This window comes from Saccopteryx leptura, chromosome 1, assembly GCF_036850995.1.
Source record: "Saccopteryx leptura isolate mSacLep1 chromosome 1, mSacLep1_pri_phased_curated, whole genome shotgun sequence".
NCBI lineage: Eukaryota > Metazoa > Chordata > Mammalia > Chiroptera > Emballonuridae > Saccopteryx > Saccopteryx leptura.
The window spans coordinates 209803209-209827004 of NC_089503.1; the positions used below are offsets into that span (position 1 = coordinate 209803209).

General features: G+C 38.2%; 1 protein-coding gene across 1 annotated transcript in view; it reads right to left on the bottom strand.

Annotated features, from left to right (window-relative positions):
- SLC7A11 (solute carrier family 7 member 11) overlaps nt 1–23796 on the bottom strand; it is a 74926-nt gene that overhangs the window by 34121 nt on the left and 17009 nt on the right. The window contains exons 5-6 of the mRNA XM_066385231.1: nt 19792–19891; nt 11011–11055 (exon numbers count right to left, since the gene is read on the bottom strand). Coding sequence (XP_066241328.1) covers nt 11011–11055; nt 19792–19891 — 145 coding nt within the window. The remainder of the gene's footprint in view (nt 1–11010; nt 11056–19791; nt 19892–23796) is intronic.

Here is a 23796-nt window from a genome sequence, read left to right on the forward strand (position 1 = left end):
CCCCCAAAGTGCTATCAGGACTATTTTAAGAATCCGCCCATATATCTGTAAAAATGTTAGAGAAAGCACAAAGCAGCTATTTCCTGATAATATTTTATCATTTCAGTGTTTCCTAAGCATAAAGTTTCTGTTTTAATCTTGTAACTGATGACCTTCAGTAAACGACCTGGAATAAATTACTTAATTCTGCTAGTGTAGGACCTCTTCCATTATGTGTTTGAATAACAGCTTTAGAAAGTTGAATGCCGGCAAATGTTAATGCTTTACACATTTTTAAAAGCAATTTTGTTCTATTCTCAAAGGACATACAGGTCACTCCTAATGATTACATTCTTCCTCCAGCTAATTTCAAGGCTACAATCTTGCCATATCCATCTCTCCTAGATTTGTAGTCAACAACACTGTTTGGAAAGAAGATAGAATGGGATGAGGGTTTTACCTTGTATATACAGACAAACCAATCCATCTCTATGGCTTCAGTTTCTTTATCTTTACAGTGAAAGGGCTGGACAATTTGAGGGTTACTTCCAATTCTAACATCCCAGGCCTTTGTGGTTTATTCTCTCAAGGTCAAGTTCATTGTGCTTTTAATGGTGACAGTGAATTAAACTAATCAACTAGGCCAGTCATGCCGGTGTGTGAACAGAAGGGAAGTGTGTGAACTATTTGTATACACAGGTCACATAAAATGGAAACAATTTAAAATTCAGAGACATTATCATATCTTTTGATGTCTATCCCTAAGGAATGACCATGACAGGAGAATGTCAGGGATAAAGGAGAAATGACATCATGAAAGGCCAACAGGAAAGACACTTTGGAGGAAGAGAGACCTAAGGTGCCTGGAAAAAGCACTGTCTGGTGGGTAGTCTACAAGGATCAAGAAATGACTACTGATACATTCATTCATTTTAAGTTTTAGTCTCTTTCTTATTTTGTGTTACATATTAAAAACTTTACTTTTTTTCACTTATTACAAATATTAGTGCTATGCCATAGACTTCATTTCATAAACTGTTTTCCATATAATATTGTACATACTACTATATAAAACAGTACCCACTAAATATTCAACTAATATGCATAGTATGAAATATTTTTAAGCTTTTGTCACAGATAACTGTCTCCATCTGTTCCACATCTAAATTGTAAGAAAGAGAGAGAACATGAGAAAAGGAAAAAATGAGACTATGGCACAGTAGTACATAGTTAGCTGGGAAAACCACCAGATTTTTTAAAAGCCATGAGTTTGTCTCCTTAGAAAACCAATGAAGTATTATATGTATTTGAAAAACAACCTCCATGTTAGAGATTAGAAATACCTAACGCCAAGACTGAGATAATTTCTGTTTCAAATAAGGGTGTCTTTTACCTTGTCATAATGGATTTCAAACACAACACACAGGCAGCGCAAAAGAAATAACCTGTCTACATTCATAAATCCCTATTTGATAGTCCCTATTAGATTACAAATGAGCTAATGGTATGATATTTGATAACAATAATAAAAACCAAACGGTCTTCCATTAAATAAGTATCTACTATAAGCAAGGTATTGTCAGACACATCAATTATTTCTAATTCTCACAAAAACTTTGTAAAATGGCATTAGAATGCCCACTTAACAGTTGGGTAAAGGAATAAATATATGTTTTTTAAAGTTGCCACAAAACTCTCTCTCCTGCTCTCTCTCTTTCTCTCTTTCTTTCTCTTTTGTTAGGGAAGCAACATAAAATAAATAAATATAATGCAATCCTAACTGGATTAATGGAAATGGCTAATGCTTAAAGTAGATCAGAGAAGATATTTCTCTGCATAGGCAAATCCCTCAATATATACATTATGTCCAGACTCTTGAGAAAAATAAACACAGAGTAAAAGGCTAGCATGAGTATCCTGTACCACAGAGATTTATATACCATTTTATACCTTCTGTAGGTATATGTCATAAAAATAGTGAGTAGAACCCAGAATTTATCATCACCCACATTACTAACTACCCTAACATGTGTATTAACATCTGTATTCTTCCTGGGGCATTCCACCTATCACAGACCCTGACCTTAAAAGGTGACCCCACTGAATTAGATGCCTATTAGTTTGGCTCTAAACCTAAATCTTCAGATCTAATAATTAAGTTCTCCTTAATTAAACTTGTGCTGGGATGCCAAGCTGGCTTCATCCCCCACATATGTCCATCCAACCTTCTTACCATTTCTGAAATAATTCAAAACACTTTAGTCCTATCGAACCTCCAGAGATCTAGAAATTGGCCACAGAATCCCTCCTGTTTGTGTTTTTGACATTTTTTTTTTCTTCCTGAGACAGATCTCTTGCCTAAGGTTCTCTCCCTTGATCATGCTCCCAAACCAGGTACCTGTATGTCATCTAAGAGTCGAAGCACATACTAGAGTCGAAAGAAAACTCAGAATTAGCCTTTTCTACCATGCTTTTTCTGTAGCTGAGAAATCAGAGGCTCAGAGAGGATAAAGGATGTAGCTAAGGTCACAAATTAAATATTTCCAGGACCAGGATTATAAATTTAGTCACTTGACTCCAAGTTCAGAGATCTTTTCACAATACCAGGATGAATCTCACTGTGCCTGCTAGTGCCATTTGCCTCCCAGGCCGACTCTTGTCCTAGACTGGAATGCTATGTCCCTCTCCTCCTTAACCTTCCCTTCCCCTAGAATTCAAAATGTTTAAAAGTCAGATTTGAAATACACATCTTATTTGAAATATTCCCAAACTCTGACTTAGATTTTTATTTGACCTTAAAATCTAAGCGAGGGTGTCCTTTGTCTTCCTAGTATGTGACACCCCTTCCCAACAACACAGACCTGTGGTGTAGGACATGCTTTCTCACATTGGTTCCTATACATTCACTAGCCTAAAAATAGAACTATAATATTGTGGAACTGAAAGAAAACTCAGACAATGGTCTGCCTCACTTTTTTCAACCCACATATCTAAAGAATTGAGGCTAAATGATAATCCTTTTTATCTCTCTTTTCAGAATTCCACTGCCTAATCAAATTCCCTTTTTTCAACACTTTTGAATATACATTTTATCTTAAAATGAACTCTCCTCATTTAATTTGACCTCATTTGCTTCTCCATTGGCACCGAGAATAAATTATAGCCTCTTTTTCATTAAAAACAAAACAACTCTATATTTTTGAAGAGAGGATCTGAACAGGAGGATGAGTCATTCTTTCTTTCTCTCGAAGCATTAGAGTCCCTATCTTTGGGTGGGGACTGTTTGGTGCTATTTGTCAGAATTCTCTGTTGTGTGATTTGTCACCTTGTTGACTCTAGCAATGGTTCAACTCTAGGAAGCAATTAACTTTTCAATAACATTTACTTTTTAAGTATATAAAAGATGATTGAAATGTGACTTTTCAGACCACAACTCTCTTTAAACTGGAAATATGTAACAACAACAAAAATCCCACTGAACCTGCCATCAGGTCCATCTTCCCCAAGCACTGCTTCATAGACATCAAAAACTTGCACCATACCTCCCCACCCATACCCTGTAGCATTGGCCAATGGATCAAGTCCAAAACTTTTGTAAAACTTTTGTAATAGTGGCTAAGGTTTATCACATCCCAGCATCCACTCCTTACTACCATCTGTCTTCTCCTCTTTACAATCCCTTGCTTTAGCTAGAGCAATCTATATATTATTCCCTGAAACCATTAAGCAGTTTCACGGCTTTATGTTTGCCCTTGCCTGTCTGAGATGCCTTCACTTCTCTATTCTACCTTTCTGAGTCCTACTCTTCTTCCAACTTCCTCTCCCAAAGAAATGTTACTTCCTTAATCCGCCATTACACCACCCTACACACCCACGGGTCACTTCTGCTTTGCCTCCAAAAGAAACCAAATGGCATGTTGGAAAGAGTATGAGCTTTGGAGCCAGACAAAGGGTCTATGCATTATATGAAACATGATGAGAAGTTACTTCACTTCTTTGTGCTTCAACTTTCTCAACTGAAAAATGAAAATAATATATCACATTATTAAAAATAATCTGAAGTGCTTCCCTGTAATCCATTGAAGACTCAAATTAAAAATTACTGTTTATAGTTTTAATAAATGCTATACATTTTTTAATTAAGCTAACATTCATAAATCCCATTTGTGGGTAAATTAACACTTGATTGTTTTGTATCAATCAACTCAATTGCTTCTTTTCTAGAAATAAAAATAACAATTTAAATATATGATACCAACAACTCAGATTAAGACCTTGTTTGTCAGATTTCATGAAGGAGTTTCTTGGTAAGATTAGTGAACCTAAAAATAGGTGATTACTGTGAAAGTACAAATAGTCCATCTATTATATCCACACAATCAGCCAACAGTATGATGATGACATTGTGGGTGTGGCCATATAAATATTTGGTTCAGAAAGAAAAAAAAATCTGCCAAGAAATTCTTTCTGATTATAATGTATGGGCATATAGCCACCTGAAAGAGGGTAGAGACTATTAAATAAAAAGTAGTTCTCATCATTTTCTGAACCTTTTAACTACTAATAATCAACACTTTGCTGATGATGCAGAACAACTTTTCAAGCTGATTAATAGGTCGTATGGGTAGAAAATGCACCCACATTCATAAAACAATTATGCTAATCCTCTGATTTTTTTCAAAGATTATAAAATATTCTAATCTTTGAAGAATACCGGTTTTGGTTGCAGATGGTGCTTATATATTACTTGTCAAGCTCATTAACATTTTGAATTTCACATATTTTATCCTCATGATCCCATGAGAACTATAGTATAGGGATTATTGCCCTGTATTTAAAAGTGGTAAATAAAGATTCAGAAGCAATTCAGAGGTCTGTCGAAGGTCAAACAGCTAGTTAAAAGGAGGCAGGATTCAAGTTTTGATTTCCGGAACTAGTGCTATTGTCAAGACTCAGAAAGTAAATATTTTTACAGTTCATGAAAGTGAAGGAAATCCTTCTTTACTGGAAATACTTGACTTCACTCAGTCCACTTGAGGTGTTTACATTGGTAATACAGTTTTACTGTGCACCCATACAAATTCAAATGTTGGTCATTTTCCTAAGTAGATCAATAAGCCATGTCAGTGTTTGAATATGACCAGAAGAAAACTATCAAAATTATTTCAGTGCATGGCAAGTGTGACTACAATGGCCCAGATGCATCTTCTCTCTGCCTATAACAAACAATGTGGGATATTATTCTATTTTTTGTGAAAATCTTAAAAACAACATTGGAGCTTAATGAATGCCACGCAGCAGGCTACACAACAGAGATTAGTGGTCTAAGAAGTTTTTCACCAAAAATAATTCAAAATATAAAAAAATTTTTATGAGCCACCTACTGGGTATAATCATTAACTTTTAAATCCAGGCAGAGAGAAGGATAGCTGATTTGCATAAATGAGAAGACTATGAACGAGGGGAGTTACTAAAGCGTAAACTCAAAAGCAGGAGACATGCTAGTGGCCAATGTATTACTTCTGACTGTAGAAAGTATTTCTTTTCAGATAAGAGGATTCTAAATCTATTATCTCTGGTGTGTGTCACTTAATTTCCCATTTGTGTCATGCCTATTACAGTCACAGCATTCAGCCCACCTGATTGTGGCCACCCAACCCACAATTTATCAAAGCTTGAAATGGTTCTAGAAATGAGCAGGTTGCTAATTAACCCATGTAAATGAAAATACTGGTGCCTAGTTCAAGGGAGTTATAGTCAGGTACTCATCTTATTTTATATGAATTATATCTGTGTAAAGATATTACAGAGGAGACCCATGCAAGTGGTGAAAGCTAGATTAGATAATATCCAAAGCCCCCTCTAAATCGGAAATTTTTAAAAATATATTATGGATAATTAAGTGGAACAGAAACATAGGTTAAAACCAAATCAGTCACTATCATTGCTCTTAAAGCATGAGTTTATGAGTCTCTATTCAGAATATAAACATCAATAATATTAAAATTAAAATTTAGAAATAACTAATATAAAAGAATGTTGAGCTGTTAAAAGTACTGACCTTCAAGTTTTTGGGTCAAGATGGGGTTAGAATCCTTAATATTAAAAAAAAAAAAAGAAACCTAAATAGCTTCCACAAAGCACTTGAAAGGTTAATATCTGTCTTCTTTGATTATTGCCTGATAAAATATTATAATTCTATAATTTCTGCACCACTTATTGAACATGTTGGCCTTGCATGAACAAACTGTGTTTGAGCCAAATGTATTTTTGTGCATATGTGAAGCTGAGAAATGCAAGAATTTTGATCCCAGGGTACATCAACCACATGTTCCACTAGTGAGGAATTTTTAGACTGAGCAAAGGCAAGGAGAAGTAGCTTGATGACCTTGTTCTCTGAATGTGGAATCATCTATTCTCTGTGACATCTGGCCAAATATTGACCTTTTGCCTGCCTCAGTGGTTCAACAACTATAATTATACTCCTATTGGGAAACATATTTAAAAATAGATTTGCAAAATTTTTATATACATTTCCAGAAAAAATACACCAAATCGAATACATTTAATTTAGGTAGCAATCATTTCATCAATTGAAGAGAAGCACTGGCACATATTAAGATAATTCTAACAATGCCTTATTGTTACTAATAAAAAGTTGCCTCATTTTGCCAAAGAAATCTTTGTAAACTTGGGTATAAATTTAATTTTAAAAGTCAACTTGAGCCTGACCAGTGGATAGAGCGTTGGACTGGGATGCGGAGGACCCAGGATCAAGACACCGAGGTCGCCAGCTTGAGCGCAGGTTCATCTGGTTTGAGCAAGGCTCACCAGCTTGGACGCAAGGTTGCTGGCTTGAGCAAGGAAGGGGTTATTCGGTCTGTTGTAGCCCCATGGTAAAGGTGCATATGAGAAAGCAATCAATGAACAACTAAAGTGCCACAACAAAAAATAGATGATTCTCATTTCTCTCCCTTCCATCTGTCTGTCCCTATCTATCCTTCTCTCTGACTCTATCTGTCTCTGTCAAAAAAAAAAAAAAAAAATCAACTTGATTAGAAAACATCATTTTTAAGAGATTAATTTGAAAGCTACACTTACAAATTAATTCTGCTTAATAATCTAGATTTTTCTATATACATTTATTTATAACAAGGCAACTTTCTGTGACAATTTACATACCTTAAGAACATGTATTATTTGAGAATTTTTAAAAGAAACTTGGCAAGTTTTCTAAAAATGTAGATAATATTACTTTGCAACTAAAAAATTAAAAAATGTAATGTTGCCATAATCTCTTCATATAAAGTTTAGACATTTTGTGCTATTTATGTTATTTTTTTAGCAACTGTTAATTTAGAAAGCTATAAAACATATAAAGAGGAAAATCTATCTCTCATAGAAAACTGCACCCCTAAAATGTCAAAACACAAGATCAAAGACTTCAAATCAACCTTTAAGGTTCTTTTATGCAACTTTACTACAGCACATTTGGGCAGGGTTTTTAAATTGTTTTGTTCTGCTATGTTTTGAACCAGGTTAATAGTTTTATATGTCCTATAAGAAATAGGCCTTATAAAAAATAGAATATTATTACCAAATATTCTTTACTCTAGTTTAATACAAGTCAATAAGGATAAAAACATATAAAAAAGAATTTATGTAACATCTGAACTGAATGAAAATAATGTGATTATGGACCATTAATGAATTAGTCTGATCCATCACACTGCCTTAAAGTTCTGTGGACATTTTTCCCAGTTCAAGTTTCTCTCCTTTTAAGTTCTCATTGGTACAAGGTGTGATGACTTTCAGGCACCAATTAATATAAATTGGCAGCAGGCAGAGTATTAATTAAACATGACACTCTGATTATTTAAACCTTCTATTAAAGTTGATTATTCAGAGCATGTTGATAGCCTGCTCTTCAGAAATGACTGATGATATCAAGCTTTACTGACTTCCTCCAAGTCTCCTATTGCCAGCTCTTCAGAATAGAAGGAATAAATAAAGTGAGAAGAACATCGAAACAAGTCTAATAGGCAAGCCAACTAATCTCCGACTCCCAAGGTCAAAGTAAAGCAATTCATTTCTTGGCTTTCATTATGATCAGACATGATTTATCCATCTGAGAGCAGGATTACAAACATGATACATCTCAATGATAGTTCTTTGCACTGTTTAACTTTTTGAACAATGACAGATTGTGGTCGCCACCAAAGGAATGTCATAGGCAAAACCTATCAGATTTGGAAATAAAACCAGTTTGCTTTTTAAAAATAAATGTACTCATCAGCAATCATTACTACATTTCATTGGGGAGGACAGGGCATAATGTTTTAAAATTCAGGTATTCCTTGGGATTCTATCACCTTCACGATCCAAAGGTTGGACTTTCATGCTCCTCAAAATATGATACTATTCTTACTTTAATATATTCATTTGTGGAGCCAGTCACCATGATACTGATAATTGTTCAATATAGTGTTTTTATATCATCACAAAGTTTCAATGATAATTACTATATATTCACATGAAAAATGTAAAATTCCTCTTACAGGATTGCTACTTCCATAGACCCAAAGCTCTTCCTAGAGAAGAAAACATTATGAGAAAGATCATGCAACACTTTTTAACATTATAACTGTAATCCTATAGCAGGAATTTTACCTCAAATTTTAGGATTGGTGTTTTACAAACTTTGAAAAGTTTGGTGAGACTTTAATACAAGAAAGAAGTTACGCACTAGTTATTTTCATTCAGTCAGTCTGGTTTATCTTTCTCTTGCTAGCATACCTACAGAACTCTTCTCTAAGTCGTGTCAGTAACAGAAGTTCAGAAATGATTCCACAGAGTAATGTTATGTCATTTAAAAGCTCTCCACTGAAATTAAATTATACATAAAGGCTCGTCAATTTTGATCACAAAACCTTATTCTATATTCTATATATTTTAAACCACATTTTCACTGATCAAAATTAACGACCACTTTTTCTATTGGATCACCATTTTAGGAAAAATTTATTGCCTAGGTGGAGGGGGATACTCAAAGGTGTTGTACCGGCAGCTGATGATTCATTTCACCAGCTGCCAGAAAGTTACACGTTGCCCTACACCTGGACACATGCCCCCGTGCCTGATTGGGAAACACATTTATCTTTGCACGTTGTCACAAAGGAGATGAAATTATAATTATTCTCCTTTGTAATGAAAGGTATTTCTGGAGCTGTGCTACCTACAAAATAATACAAATTATACATCTGGACTAGGTCCACATAAATTAACCATCTGTTCTTCATAGTCAACCATAAATATTTCCCAAAACATTTTTGTGTGTGTTTAAAAAAAATTCTTTTTTTTCAAATGCCTAGAGTAGACTGATTGTTCAGAAATATTATTTTTAAAATTAATACACTGAATAAATTTCTCAAAACCTTGAATTTCTTTGGTTGATAAATACATAATACAAATTTAATCATCAGTTTCCATTAAGAGGATTTTGTAGATTTCTCGTATTCTGATTTTGAGATAATAAATGTATTGGCTAAGTGTTACACAAAATCTTCCATGCATCTGAGCATTTGGTATAAAAGAAAAAAAGGTATCAGACATGTCTTTCTTTAACATAAATTTTAAAACTCATTATCTTGACCTAAAAATCCAGAGGTTCTTTTGAGTCCCTCCTGAGAAGTTCCTTAGTTTAAGACCTTAAAATACAATACCAAATTAAAAGTATTCTAGGAATATTTAATGAAGTTTGAAGAATCATGATTTCCAGAAAATCAAAGTATTTCATCCAATGTAACTAGTGGCAATAATCTTAGTCTCCATCAGTTTCAATAGTTACTTTAGAATTATTATAAAACTCCTATATCTTATGGTTCTCTTTTAAAATACAATTCATTTTCTCTAAATATAAATTTTCCATGGCATCTGCATATAAGAATAGGAGAGATCATAAAATGCTTATACCATTTTAGTACTGAAAGTTTAGAGAAGAGGATTCAATATGGTATGAATTTTTAATATTTCTTTTAAGAATAATGAAGAAAGAGAATAGCTTAGGACATTGAAATACAGAAAACACTCTTATATTAGTAACATTTACCTTGTTCCTAAAATAAGAATATAATAATAGTAACAACACCAAATGATCATCTAGAAAATAAAAATTGACAGTAATAATCTAAGGTGCTATTAGTTTCACTTTTTTGAGATGAGGAAATTTATTCACAATAAAAAAACACTGAATTAATATATTAATATTTAGTATTTGTGTATATTGAAACATTGTTATTACCTATGTGTGAAACGAAGACCTTGTTAAGTCCATGTTAAATTATATGTATAATTTTATAAAACAGGTTAGCAAAAATTTAACTTTATGCTTTTATGGTTTCAGGTTATATAATTTAGTACTGAATATAGACTATAGAACAAATTTATTGGCATCTAATTCATGATAAAATCAAATAAATTTTATCTGCCTAAGAGAATGATGATAAGTATGAAATTGATTAGCCTACACTTTTTTTTTTTTCATTCAGTGAGAGGACGAGAGGCAGAAACAGACTCCTCCACATGTCCCAACCGGGATCCACATGGCAAGCCCACTAGGGAATGATGCTCTGCCCATATGGTGTGTTGCTCCATTGCTCAGCAACCAAGCTCTTCTCAGAGCCTGAGGCCAAGGCTTTGGAGTCAACCTCAGCACCTGGGGCCAACTCATTCCAATCAAGCCATGGCTGCAGGAGAAGAAGAGAGAGAGAGAGGGAGAAAGAGAGAAAGAGAGAGAGAAAGAAAGAAAAGCAAGAGGGGGGGCGTGTGGAGGAGCAGGTGGGTGCTTTTTCTGTGTGCCCTGACTAGGAATCAAACTCATGACATCCACATGCCAGGCTGACACCCTTATCACTGAGCCAATAGGCCAGGGCCAATTAGCCTACAGTAAATGTCTTTTTTAGTATTCTTTTTCAACTCCATAACCTTACATTTATTCCTCATAAATATTTCAGAGTAAATATAGCTACTTACTTTTCAGGATTTTCTACTTCTTCTGTAACAAAGTTGAGATAAAACCTAAAAAGATATAATTAAATTATAAGCAATTAACATATTCTATGATCATAATTCAAAGTCTCAAATTTGAAATATTTAAAATCAACCTGAGAATCGTTAAAATTTTATAAACAGAGTAAGATGAAAATGTTCCACAACCAAAGGCTCCCACAAATCATTTTCCTATAACCCTATTGATGAAATTATTTTTTATATAACCATTTTATAGAAGTCTGAAATACAAACAGTAAAGTGTACCCATCTTAACGTATAAGGATGAGAAATTTTACACAGTTATAAACTTATGTAACCAACAATGAGATCAGGAGATAAAACATTCCTAGCACCTTAGAAGGCTCCTTCTTAGCCCTTTCCAGTAACACCACCTCCTCCACTTTCCTGCAGAGATAATGGCATTTCTGACTTTTATCGCCATAGATTGGTTTTGCTTGTTTCATCACAATAGGCTGATATTTGTGTGTATGACTACTATGCAATTCTTATGCTTTGCCTCTGGCTTTTTGCTGGCCTCTGTGTTTGCAAGTCTCTTCCATGTTGTTGGATGTAGCCTGACTCATTATTTCCCATTGTTGCTTTTCACTGTATGAATGGAACAGTAGATACTGTTGATGCACACTGGGATTACTTCTCATTCATACCTATTATGGATACAGACACCATATACATGTCCTTTGGAAACCATGCATTCATTTCTCCTGGTAATATGCTCAGGATAGGATTGCAGGGTCAGAGGGTAGGTGCCTGTTTCCTGCCAACTGTTTTCTACCATATTTGACATCCCACACCCAGCAACAGATGAAATGAGCATGTGTCAGTCACTGAGGAAATGAAAGTAGAAAAATACATAGGCTCTGTACTCAAGGAGCTCATGGTTTCTAGGGTGGTCCATAAAATAGCATGATACAGTGTGGGAGGCAATGCTGGAGCACACAAGGGCACCATGGGAGCTGGGGCATGATCTAACACAGACAGGCAGGTCAGAAAGGGTTTTCTAGTGCAGGCGTCAGCCCAGTAGAGTGTTCAAAACTGCTTAACATTTACCCTGGGCCAGTGGTGTGAGGACATCCCAGACTGAGTGGAGCACATGGGCACAGGGTGTGGAGGAAAGCTACACACAGGGACACGAGTAACAGCTGAGTATTCAGCAGTATCAAGTGTGGTGTGGGGAGAATACAATTTAAGTACATGTGGACTTTGGTTTCTGAGAATCCAGATTTTATTTTTTTATTTTTATTTTTTTTAGTGAGAGGAGGGGAGGTACAGACAGACTCCTGCATGTGCCCTGACTGGGTTCCACCCAGCAACCCCACTCCCCCCTAACTGGGGCTGATGTTCTACCCATCTGAGGCCATGCTGGCAACTGAGCTCCTCTTAGCACCTGAGGCAGAGGCCATGGAGCTATCCTCAGAGCCCGGGGCCAACTCACTCCAATCAAACCATGGCTGCAGGAGGAGAAGAGCGAGAGAAGCAAGAAGGGGAGGGGTGGAAAAGTAGATGGGTGCTTCTTCTGTGTATCCTGACCGGGAATCAAATCCAGGACATCCATATGCCAGACTATGCTCTACCCTTGAGCCAACCAGCCAAGGCGAGAAACCAGATTTTAGTAGTGGTGCCTAGTCCAGTGATGGGCAATCTTTTGAGCTTGGTGTGTCAAAATTTGCCAAAAAAACGAGCATAACTCAAGTGGTGTGTCACTTTGAGAAAAAAAAAACATAATTTTGCGATATTTATAATTTAAATAACAAAAATGTTTTGGCTTACAGACCTCCGGCACAGAGTGTCTAACTACAGCAAATGTTTTATCTTCGGCTGCACCTGGCCATGCAGGAGCTGAGGATGAAACATCCTTCTCGGCATGCGGCCCCATACTTCTCTGGTATGCGGCCACATGCAGCCACGTGTCATCAAAAATGGCTACGTGTGTCAGTGCTGACATGCGTATTATAGGTTCGCCATCATGGGCCTAGTCCATCAAAACTTGTAGAGCAACAGAAGTATGAAAATAGCAAGGCTCAGTTTTAGGGAATTGACTTTCTAAATATAAACACAGAGGGCAAGTAGGAACAGAAAATGAGATAAAAGATAATAAATTCTCAATTTGCACTTCACCCTTTCAATTCACTTTCCTCTAGTATGCATCTCTTCAAATAACCTCAAGCCACATGACTCTGAAGTTGATGTTTTTCTTTTTGGTATATTTAGGCAGCTAATTTTAGGCACACTGTTAGTCGTTATACTATAAGTTGATAACTACAGAGCAGAACTTTTTAAGTATTTCCCAAGTCTTAAATATTTTTCTAGGTCTGTTACATGACAAGAGTACACTGGGCACAAAATATTACACTTTCTAGTTCTATGGGGTTGCAAATATTACCCTATAGTTTTGGCCCTAGAAAGATTCAGACTCCTTTTCTTCACTCTGTGACCCTACTTACATCACTCAGGAATGTCTACTGCCTTGCGTCCTTGACTTCTTTTTCCAGTCTACCTGGACTATTGGAGACCACTTAGAGCCCTGTAGCTCTCTCTCAGGGTTCCAAGATACAAGACTGAGGCAGACTCCATTCCCAAATACGCACACACAGACAACTGGGTAGGGAACATGGGACAACCAAGGGGCCACAATGGGGAAGCCAAACATGTAAAGGCAGACCTTTCTACCTCTTCCTATCATAGGCTTGGAAATTTCTGCAAAAAAAAAAAAAAAAGTATATATTTTCAATATATTTCAGTTAGGTACACATTCTCCATAATCTAAAACCAAATGGCTAGAATATTAGCCTATTAGCCTTTAATATACATATCATACTTAAGTGTCCTTGTGATTTAAAGATGAGTAAGCCTCTCATATTCCATCATTTTTTTTCTTCTTTTCCAAGTGAGAGGAGAAGAGATAGTGAGACAGATTCCGGCATGTGCCCCGACCAGGTCCCACCTGGCAACCCCACCTCCCTCCCCATCTGGGGCTGATGTTCTGCCCATCTAAGGCTATGATGGCAATTGAGCTATTTTTAGCACCTGAGACAAAGGCTCCATGGAGCCATCTTCAGTGCCTGGTGCTCATATGCTTAAACCAATTGAGCCATGGCTGCAGGGGAGAGAGAGAGAGAAAGAGAGAGAGAGAGAGGGAAGAGGAAGGGTGAGGTGTGGAGAAGCAGATGGTTGCTTCTCTTGTGTGCCCTGATCAGAATCAAACCAGGGACTTCTGCACGCCAGGTCAATGCTTTATCAGTGAGCCAACTGGCCAAGGCCATATTCCATCTTTATAAAAATAACTTATCTAAATGAACAAGAAGGCAATTGATGCTCATGGTTGTTCAAAACAGTACAACAGGCCCAAAATGGAGTCACTTCTGCTTAAGCCTCATGTCACCACACCAAGACTTAATTATATTTTCAGCTCTCCCAGAAAGGAAATTTGAAACCAGTCAATCAGGAATTGTCTGACCAGAGCTGGTTAGATTATCTGAACAGGAAAGTAACCCTGCAATCATCAATCTGCTTTTCAATCTAGTATAACTTCCTTGTTAAAACTCTTTCATTTTGTACAACTCCTTGGAGGTGGAATTGTATGAAATCGGGGAAGATGCTGCCCAATTGGAATCAATTTTTACTTTTAAAATTGTTAATTGCATCCATCTCTCTTTTAACAAGGTTAAGGTGTCTAATTATTTTCAAGATATGTTTTAAGTAGAAACATGTGAATAGCTGAGGAAACAGGACCGCTACCATTGATCCAAAAAGTTAGGAGCCAAAGATATTTTTTGGCCCTGGCCGGTTGGCTCAGCGGTAGAGCGTCGGCGTGTGAGGGACCCGGATTCGATTCCCGGCCAGGGCACATAGGAGAAGCGCCCATTTGCTTCTCCACCCCCCTCCTTCCTCTCTGTCTCTCTCTTCCCCTCCCGCAGCCAAGGCTCCACTAGAGCAACGATGGCCCGGGTGCTGGGGATGGCTCCTTGGCCTCTGCCCCAGGCGCTAGATTGCCTCTGGTCGCGGCAGAGCGACACCCGGAGGGGCAGAGCATCGCCCCCTGGTGGGCAGAGAGCATTGCCCTGGTGGGCGTGCCGGGTGGATCCCGGTCGGGCGCATGCCGGAGTCTGTCTGACTGTCTCTCCCCATTTCCAGCTTCAGAAAAATACAAAAGAAAACAAAAAAAAACACAAAGATATTTTTTAATGACGAGAGTGTACGTTTCTAACAATAGAGGTTGTAGTTCTACCAGGAAGGCAACCAGCAATCAATACTTCTACCTGGAACACGCACTGTGAGGGATCTGATGTGTTTGTTAGAAGCCCAAAGCAATGGCAAGTACAGGAAGCAAATGTACAAAACAAAACAAAAAAGAGCATACCAATTAAGAAATATTTCTAGGTCCCTCATGTCAAAAATAACCAGTTCCTACTTAACACTTGTTTTAGAGATGTCTTTTCCAACCATGTTAAAGCAAGAAAGGAAATACCTATAATAATAATAAAAAAAAAACAACACACAATTTCTAATATGTGGTATAGCTCCAGAGAAGAGAGGGAAAGAACGGGCTGGGGCAGGGAGGGGTGGGAAGGAGAAAGCTGCTTACTTTGTTGCAAACATTCTCATCCTGTGGGAAATACAACTTTGTGCTCCCCTGGCCTCCAGCAATGAGTCCAGAGCATGCGTCCTGGTTCCCATCTCCTCCACGGCCCCCAGAGAATGCTCACAAGACCTATTGTTCCAGTTTTGCCACCATTGTGTGTAAGAGGCTCCGCAATGCTGACAATGCATCCCAGGATCCAACTACGGGAATTATTTTAAAAAGAAGCTTATTCTTTAGATTAGATTTGACACAATGGTATAAAATAATTGCAGCAGGTGCTTTAGAAAGACCAAATCCACTGAGGACAAGATTTAAAAGGAAGAAAAAAAAAGACACTGAAAATCTATTTTCTATCACACACTTTAAAGAAAAAAAATCCCATCAACCAATATTTAACTTTGGATCAGGTTTGGGCTGAAACTGGTTGAGCTCCTGTGGGTCACAAGGGAAACTGATGGACATATTTCTCTGAATACAGATATTGGCAAGAAAATTAAAGTTGTTCTGACCCAACTCTGTGACCTGGCCGGGTTAATGATTTCTTTCCCACTCATCATGTTTCTCTGAAGGAGTTTTTATCATTCTGAAAAGGCTCTGCATTCCTCACAGCCAAAATCCTACTGTATTCACATCCCAGGGTTGGCAGTGTCTTTTTCCTATTCAACGGGCAAGAGAAGAATTGCCAACAGAGTAAGACCTCCAGGACAACTGGGGTCCCGCCTGCTGTGATTCACACCCTAGGTGGGTGAGCTCGGAGGACAATCACTGCTTCTGTCCTACCTCTGTGCAGTGCCCAACCATGCTTTCTGTTCTCATCATACATTGGCACTGCAGCAGCGGAGGGAGCGCACGCTCACTCGCAGCACCCTAGTTATAATTCCACAGCTCAGTCTTGTGAATACATCATGAAAGTCAAAGAGAGGTCAGAGAGGCAGCATCACATTTGGAAAATGAATAAATACCCCTCTCCCTGGGGCTCTTTTAGTCTCCCTCTTGTTCCATTTATATCCAGATATTAACTTCTCCTCTTGAACTCCAAGCCAACAGACTATTTCTTCTAAACACAGCTTTTATTTTTCTAAGATTTGATGGCCGTAGATTAACAACCAGACTCTACTTATCCACAAGGCAGCACTCAGGTAGCATAACAACCTGTTACAGAAATAGAGTTACTTATCTGTCTCCTCCCTAAGTCACCTGTATCAGATAACATTTCACTTAAAATCCTGGCCTTAATTTCCTGTATTATGATTGAATCCTCAAGAACATTAGAAAATAGACAGTTTTCTGTTCTTTAAAAAAGGGGGTGGACATGAGGATTATATGAGTAAAAGTATAAATAAAGAAGCCTATCCTGTGGTGGCTCAGTGGATAGAGTGATAGAGAACATTGACCCTGAACACTGAGGTCGCCAGATTGAAGCCCCCAAATCATCAGCTTGAGGGCCAGCTTGCTAGCTTGAGTGCGAGATCATCCACATGACCCCAAGGTCATTGGCTTGAGCATGGGGTCACTGGCATGGCTTGAGCCCCCCAGTCAAGGCATGTAGGAGAAGTAAGTAATGAACAGTGAAAGTGGAGCAACTACAAGTTGATGCTTCTCATATCTCTTTCCTCTCTCTCTCTTCTTGTCACTGTCTTTCCCTCTCCCCCTCCCTTCCTCTCTCAAAAATCAATAAATAAAAATAAATTTTTTTAATTATAAATAAAGGTTCATGTAAATCCCATTTACTTTCTAAATAATGTGGAGATAAAATTTTAAGCCCAACATGGAGCTGCTCAATGCCCCCAAACCAAGCCAATTCTGGGCTCATACGTATTTCATTGTTCCCTATTCATTTTCTACTTTTCTCTTCCTTATTCATTATTCTTTATCCAACAAAAGCTTCCACTCTATTGTGCTGGTCTGTGGACCCTTGAGAATGGAGTCTGCCCACTTCACGCAAGTGTTAAATCAAGGTTGTTTGTACCATCTACATTGTCTTTTTAAAATCATTTTAACGAGTAACATTTTGGGTTCAATATCAAGAAAAAGATATTAAGGTAATAAGATAATTCAAAATGAATATAGTCTTTATTCATAAAGAAATATCTGAGCCATCAAAAGCCTACAGAAGTAGGGACTTGCTCCACATGAAGCAAGTGGCCTGAATATTCAGTGCTGGTGGTGGGGGAGTGAGTTAGGTAGAAGATTTTAATATTCCATGGGAACAGATGCGTGGTACACACAAGCAAAAGAAACTTCATTCAACTGAATTAATCAGATCTCCTTTGTGACGATCTCCACATTCCACAATCCCAACTGAATATTGCCAGGCTCCCAACATTTGGCTCTAGCTGAAAGCTTCTGTCACCTCCCCACCTCTCTCTGGAGCCTCCTGGTGACCTTCTCAGTAGCTTGGCTGACGCCCCAGGGCTCCAGAGCTCTGATCCAGGCTGAATAGCCATAGAATAGTTGATTCTGTGGCTCTCCCTGGGATCACAGCTCCTGTTCTTTCCTCTCCCCAGGAGCCCTTTATGCTTTGGACAAAAATTAAAAAGACTTCAAAATACCAGGGGATTCAAGACTAAGGCTTACACAAAATGCCTATAAAAATATTCCGGCAATATACAAATATTTTACACTATACTCCTTGGAGCTATAATCTTCCAGTGACCTCCAAATATATTTTGCTTCAAAAGCCATGTTAAAATTTTAAATTCTTGTATTCTCCTAATTTTCCCCTAATGCTATACGTAGTTTTATAACTCAATGAGATTAATAAGGTAAACATCCATTTATTTTGAAATAAATCTTTCTATGCCATGCATTAGCTGGGAGGTAAGAAATTAAAAACTAAAGAAATAAAAGGAAATTCTATTTGTGTTTAAAATGCATTTACATAATTTTTGAACTAGTGCAGTTTCCTAATACTATCTTTGGACTCATAGAATAATCTCACAGTTAAATCTGTACAATTATTAGCTCTATAAATAATAAAGAAGAAATACTGCTACTAATCATTCCTAAACAGTGAAATTTAATTTGACTACAATGATTTTGAGGCTTAAATAATACTTTTCTACCTAGCAGGCTTTCTAGCTATAGTCACTTCAACTAAATCTTACTAGATTTTCTACCGGTGTTTAGTCAGGGGCACTGACCTCTTTTCCCTTAGACTGTGAAATATATATATATATAAAACAGCCAACACACTAGGTGTCCAGTGTGAATGAATCAAAATTATCCCTACTGCTTGATCACATCAGCAAAAAATGTGGTATGTTTTTTGGTGTGCCGCAGAATTTCAGTTGTTTCTGTGCCATGAGATGAAAAAGGTTAAAAACCACTATACTAGATCAATAAAATCTATTTAGGAAAAATCCCAGTCTCATCCACAATTATTGATATTCAAATTCCCAAACAGAGTGAGGCGTGTGAATACAAAGTTCTAACACTTCAACCAGAACGGATCCCAGGTGGACATGCCTCAGAGCAATGGCACCCCCAGAGCATTGTGACTTCAATGAACTTTGCTGCATATTTTGTTTTCAAATGTTGAGAACATTTTAAGGAATTTGTCAGGGCCTTTGAAGTGTAACAGATGACCTAGTACAACTGACCTCATTACCTGGCTTTCTCCTTCCCTGCCTTTAGAGTACCGCTGGACTTCCTGGGAACATCTCCCTGATTTGTATATCTGAATTGTTTTTTTCTCATGGGAAGGTGGAGAAAGATCAATCATTCACTGTTTGTAAACACCCTGAAGTGTCAGCAGAAAGGCCTTTGACAAGCAAAGTAGCAATCTCTAACATCTCATGCCATTCTTAGGTCATCACTAATCCGCACATGTAAGTGATTTGTACTGGTTCTTAAAGCTCAGCATTGGTTTGCTGTGTGTGTGTGTGTGTGTGTGTGTGTGTGTGTGTGTGTGTGTGTGTGTCTTTTTTAAATATAACATTCGGCTCAATCTAATGGTCACCTTGACTGGAAACCTCAGTTAGCTTTGCATTAAGTCACATGCACAGGAACCAGGCCGGTGGAGGGAGCTGCACCATCTTTTTCACTTCAAGGAAAGTAAATTGCACTGGGTTCTGAGGATTCCCACTTGCCCCGCCAAGGTGCTCGAAGGAGTTAATGAACCAGACGAACCACCAAACCACCGTCTGGAGATAGCAACTTACCAGCCAGCATATGCGTACATTCCGTAATAAAAAGCCAGGGGCAAGCCCATAATACTGGCATCTCTTCCTGAAAAGGCGTCTTTAAAGTGTTGTGTCTGCCCTGCAATGACAAGAGAAAGATCTGAAGACCTTCCCAGAGCTGGTTGTCATTCATTCTTCAACCACAAACACCAGCAGGGGGCAACGGGAGGTTGGATATAAACTATACTGTTTCCGGAGCAGGCTTCTTACCCTCTGCTCACTGCCAGTGTTGTCTTTTAAGACTGTATCCATTCTAGAGATGGGATCCCAAAAGTGTATTGATCACCACTAACAGTATTTCTCACTTCTCTTTTAATAAAATTATAGCAAAGAGAAAAATAGTATTTTCTTTAAATCCTTGTTTTGAGTATCTCTACTCTTCACAGAGTTTAATCATGAATGAAGACTAAAGGATCTTTGGTAACCTATAGTTTAAGAAATATAAGAGAAGTCCTTAAAATGAGATAACGGGCTGCTTGGGAAGAAATATTCATGGGTCTATTCTCACGGGGGAGGTGGTAAGAAAGTCTAGACTCACCTTCTCACATCATTTCACTTTATGCTTTTCCCTTGTAGTTCATCAGGCACCAAAAAGAAAAGAAAAACCTTACAACTAAATCTGTTCTACCCCACCCCCCAAGCTTCTTCAGTAAATAAAGTGTTATCAGAGTGTAGCTGGGCCGACTGGTTTAGGAATTGTGATTGACACTATCAGTCTGTAGCTGATGTCACCCTAAAATGGCAGGGTAGGAGAGCTGTGACAGAGACCAGATGGCACGCAAAGTTAAAACAAAAATCTAGCCCTGGCCGGTTGGCTCAGCGGTAGAGCGTTGGCCTGGCGTGCGGGGAACCCAGGTTCGATTCCCGGCCAGGGCACACAGGAGAAGCACCCATTTGCTTCCTCTCTGTCTCTCTCTTCCCCTCCCGCAGCCAAGGCTCCATTGGAGCAAAGATGGCCCGGGCGCTGGGGATGGCTCCTTGGCCTCTGGCCCAGGCGCTGGAGTGGCTCTGGTCGCGGCAGAGCGACGCCCTGGAGGGGCAGAGCGTCGCCCCTGGTGGGCGTGCTGGGTGGATCCCCGTCAGGCGCATGCGAGAGTCTGTCTGACTGTCTCTCCCCCTTTCCATCTTCAGAAAAATACAAAAACAAAACAAAACAAAAAAAACACCAAAAATCTACTCTTTGGCACTGTACATAGAAAACGCACTGGCTCTTCCTAGAGAATGGTACTTGGGCTCCTTCTAGAAACACTGAAAATAAATTATACCGAACTCTCAAACAGATACATTTTAACAAACTTTACATGAGCATGTGGATTGAACTCTTATTGATCACGTTTTTTCTCTACTTTAAGAATCATAATGGGCCCTTTTCTTGTATAATTTTTGGATAACTGCCAAAAAAACAAGAATTCAGATGTAGTCAGCCGATATTTGAGGTTAAGTATAAAGAAGTCTCTCCCAAAGAAAACAGCAAGTGAGATTACCCAAACAGAAAGTGTGACATTGTTTCAAAATTGGTCTTAACATAAGTAAATTAAAGAAGGTGGCAGATGTGTATGAGACCCCTCTGTTCACTCAAATCTCAGTTACTGCCTGGGTTGCCTAGCAACAATATATATATCAATATAATATGTGAGAGTTGTGAGAGCAAAAGTGGAGAATGTTGAGTCACACACTAAATGATTTTTCCCTTGAAGCATCCAATTCCCAAATGTAGCTCATTTATTAAAATGATAGGGTGAATTTGGAAATTCCTGCATTACTAAAACATCTCTGTGTCCTTATGAAAGGGAACTATAAATGCTGAAATTCAGATAAAAACGTCTGCTGTTTTTTTTATCGTGATCTGTGGTCTCCTTGGCCTAAAGAGACACTATTCCTAAGAGTGCTGCACTGACTCATGAATAAGAGAAACCAAAATTCATAAAGATCAGGTCCCAAGCACAGGCTCTGCTAAGTGCCACTGTGAAAGTATTTCAAACGAGAGGCATTTTTGAACTTCAGGGATATTTCAGCTATGAAAGTATGACATTCAAAGGGAAGTTCAACAAATTCTCCTAAATAAATATAGACGATAGAACTATTTTCAGGATCTGACTAGAGCAGAAATACACAATCTATACTAGTAAAAAAAAATTTTTTTTCCTTCCAGGATGGAGTTTCAAATTAATGTGGAAAAATATGTGATCGACTTAGAGAAAAATCACTATTTTGTAGGAATAGAGTAAATCTACCTGTGATGAGTGCTCTCCAAAATGCTAAAATTAATTTTTTAAGATTTTATTTATTCATTTTAGAGAAGAGAGAGAGAGAGAAAGAGAGAGAGAGGGAGGGAGGGAGGAAGGGAGGGAGGGAGGGAGGGAGTAGGAGGGGAGCAGGAAGCATCAACTCCCATATGTGCCTTGATCAGGCAAGCCCAGGGTTTCAAACTGGTGACCTCAGCATTCCAGGTCAACACTTTATCCACTGTGCCACCACAGGTCAGGCCTTAAAACTTACTTTAAATGTGGTAATACTTTGGGGGCATTTCTCAGATTAGCTTTGTGAGGAAGTCTGGTCACATTAAGCATTGATATCATAAGATCTACCATAATTAAAGGATCATTCGATTGTCAAGTGTTAAAAAAGATCCAAAAGATTCTCATGAGTTCTGCTCCCAGGGAGTTCGTGGGACATCTGGGCACCCTCCTCCTCACACACACGCCAGTTAAGTGGTAAAAGCTGACTACAGTCTTCCATTACACCAAACAGATAAAGTAGGAAAAAATGCCTTCATTTTCAAGGATGATCTATCATCTTTTGGAACCTAAACCAGAACTAAATGTAGGGTGAATGACCCAGCGCTTCTGCACTTTCCAAAAATAGAAGAGACTCCTTACAGAAGACTAAAAAGTTAGCCCAGAAAAAAAGAAAGCACAAACAAAAGAGATGGTTTTTCCTACATGTCTCATGGATCAGATAAAATATGGGCAGGTCAGCTCCATGGAGGCCAACATGAATGAGGAGAGCCAGCTCCTGTCTTCCTTTACTGTGTTTGTTCGGAGTTGGCCGAGGTTGCTGGATTTGATGCAAACGTTGAGCCAGGAGAGCTCTAAGATCTCCCACTGGGCTTATTAAATGGACCACAGCAACTCCCTTTCCCTGGCTACAGGGGGGTGGGTCTTTCCTACTTTGTTATTGTTTAATGCCTCTACTGCTTTTGCTGGATTGCAGCATTTCCATCTGCCTTATGTAATTCATTTGCAGCTTCATTAAATTTCTCAATAAATTCCCTTTCTTGGAACAGACAATGTCCAGGCAAACATTAAATACTTAACATGCCCAAGTTATACATCACTCCTTTACAATTTCATCTCATTTTCCCATTTATTTCCTACTCGTATACCCATCGTTAATTAAATAACTCACCTGGGCTTGTTTCTTTTCCAACACTTTCCACCAAATCCAAGTTATTGCATGTGCCTCCTTCCCAAAAACAACTGAAACTCTAAATGACATCACCCCTCAGCCATCTCATTTTTCTAACCAGTCAACCCTGCAAGCAAGTACTCCCAGAAAACAGCATTATATTTCTGTAGACATGCAGAGTCTACATGAAAAATAATGTAACGATCAAAATGAAGTTTGCACAATGTTGGGCAAATGAGTTTATAAAAATTTGTGGGTTTTTTTAGTTTGCTCACTTTTATTGTTAAAAATGGCACTGCCCAGGTATGTGATCTGTGATTACCTTCCTGCTTGGGAAGGACTACTGTTATGCTGATGTTACTGGAGGAGGGGTTTTCATGCCAAGAAAAGTTTGTGAAGAAGCAGAAGGAGGAAGAAGGAAGCCAAGATGGTGGGTGCTGAAGGAGAAACCAGTTTGTGCAGACAGCAGAAGGCATGCAGATGGAGAACCAGAGATGATTGAGGCTAGTGGGGCCTTTGATTCTAGGAAAAACCAGAAAATATTCTCCTGGTTGTGGAACCAGAGAATGTGTGAGT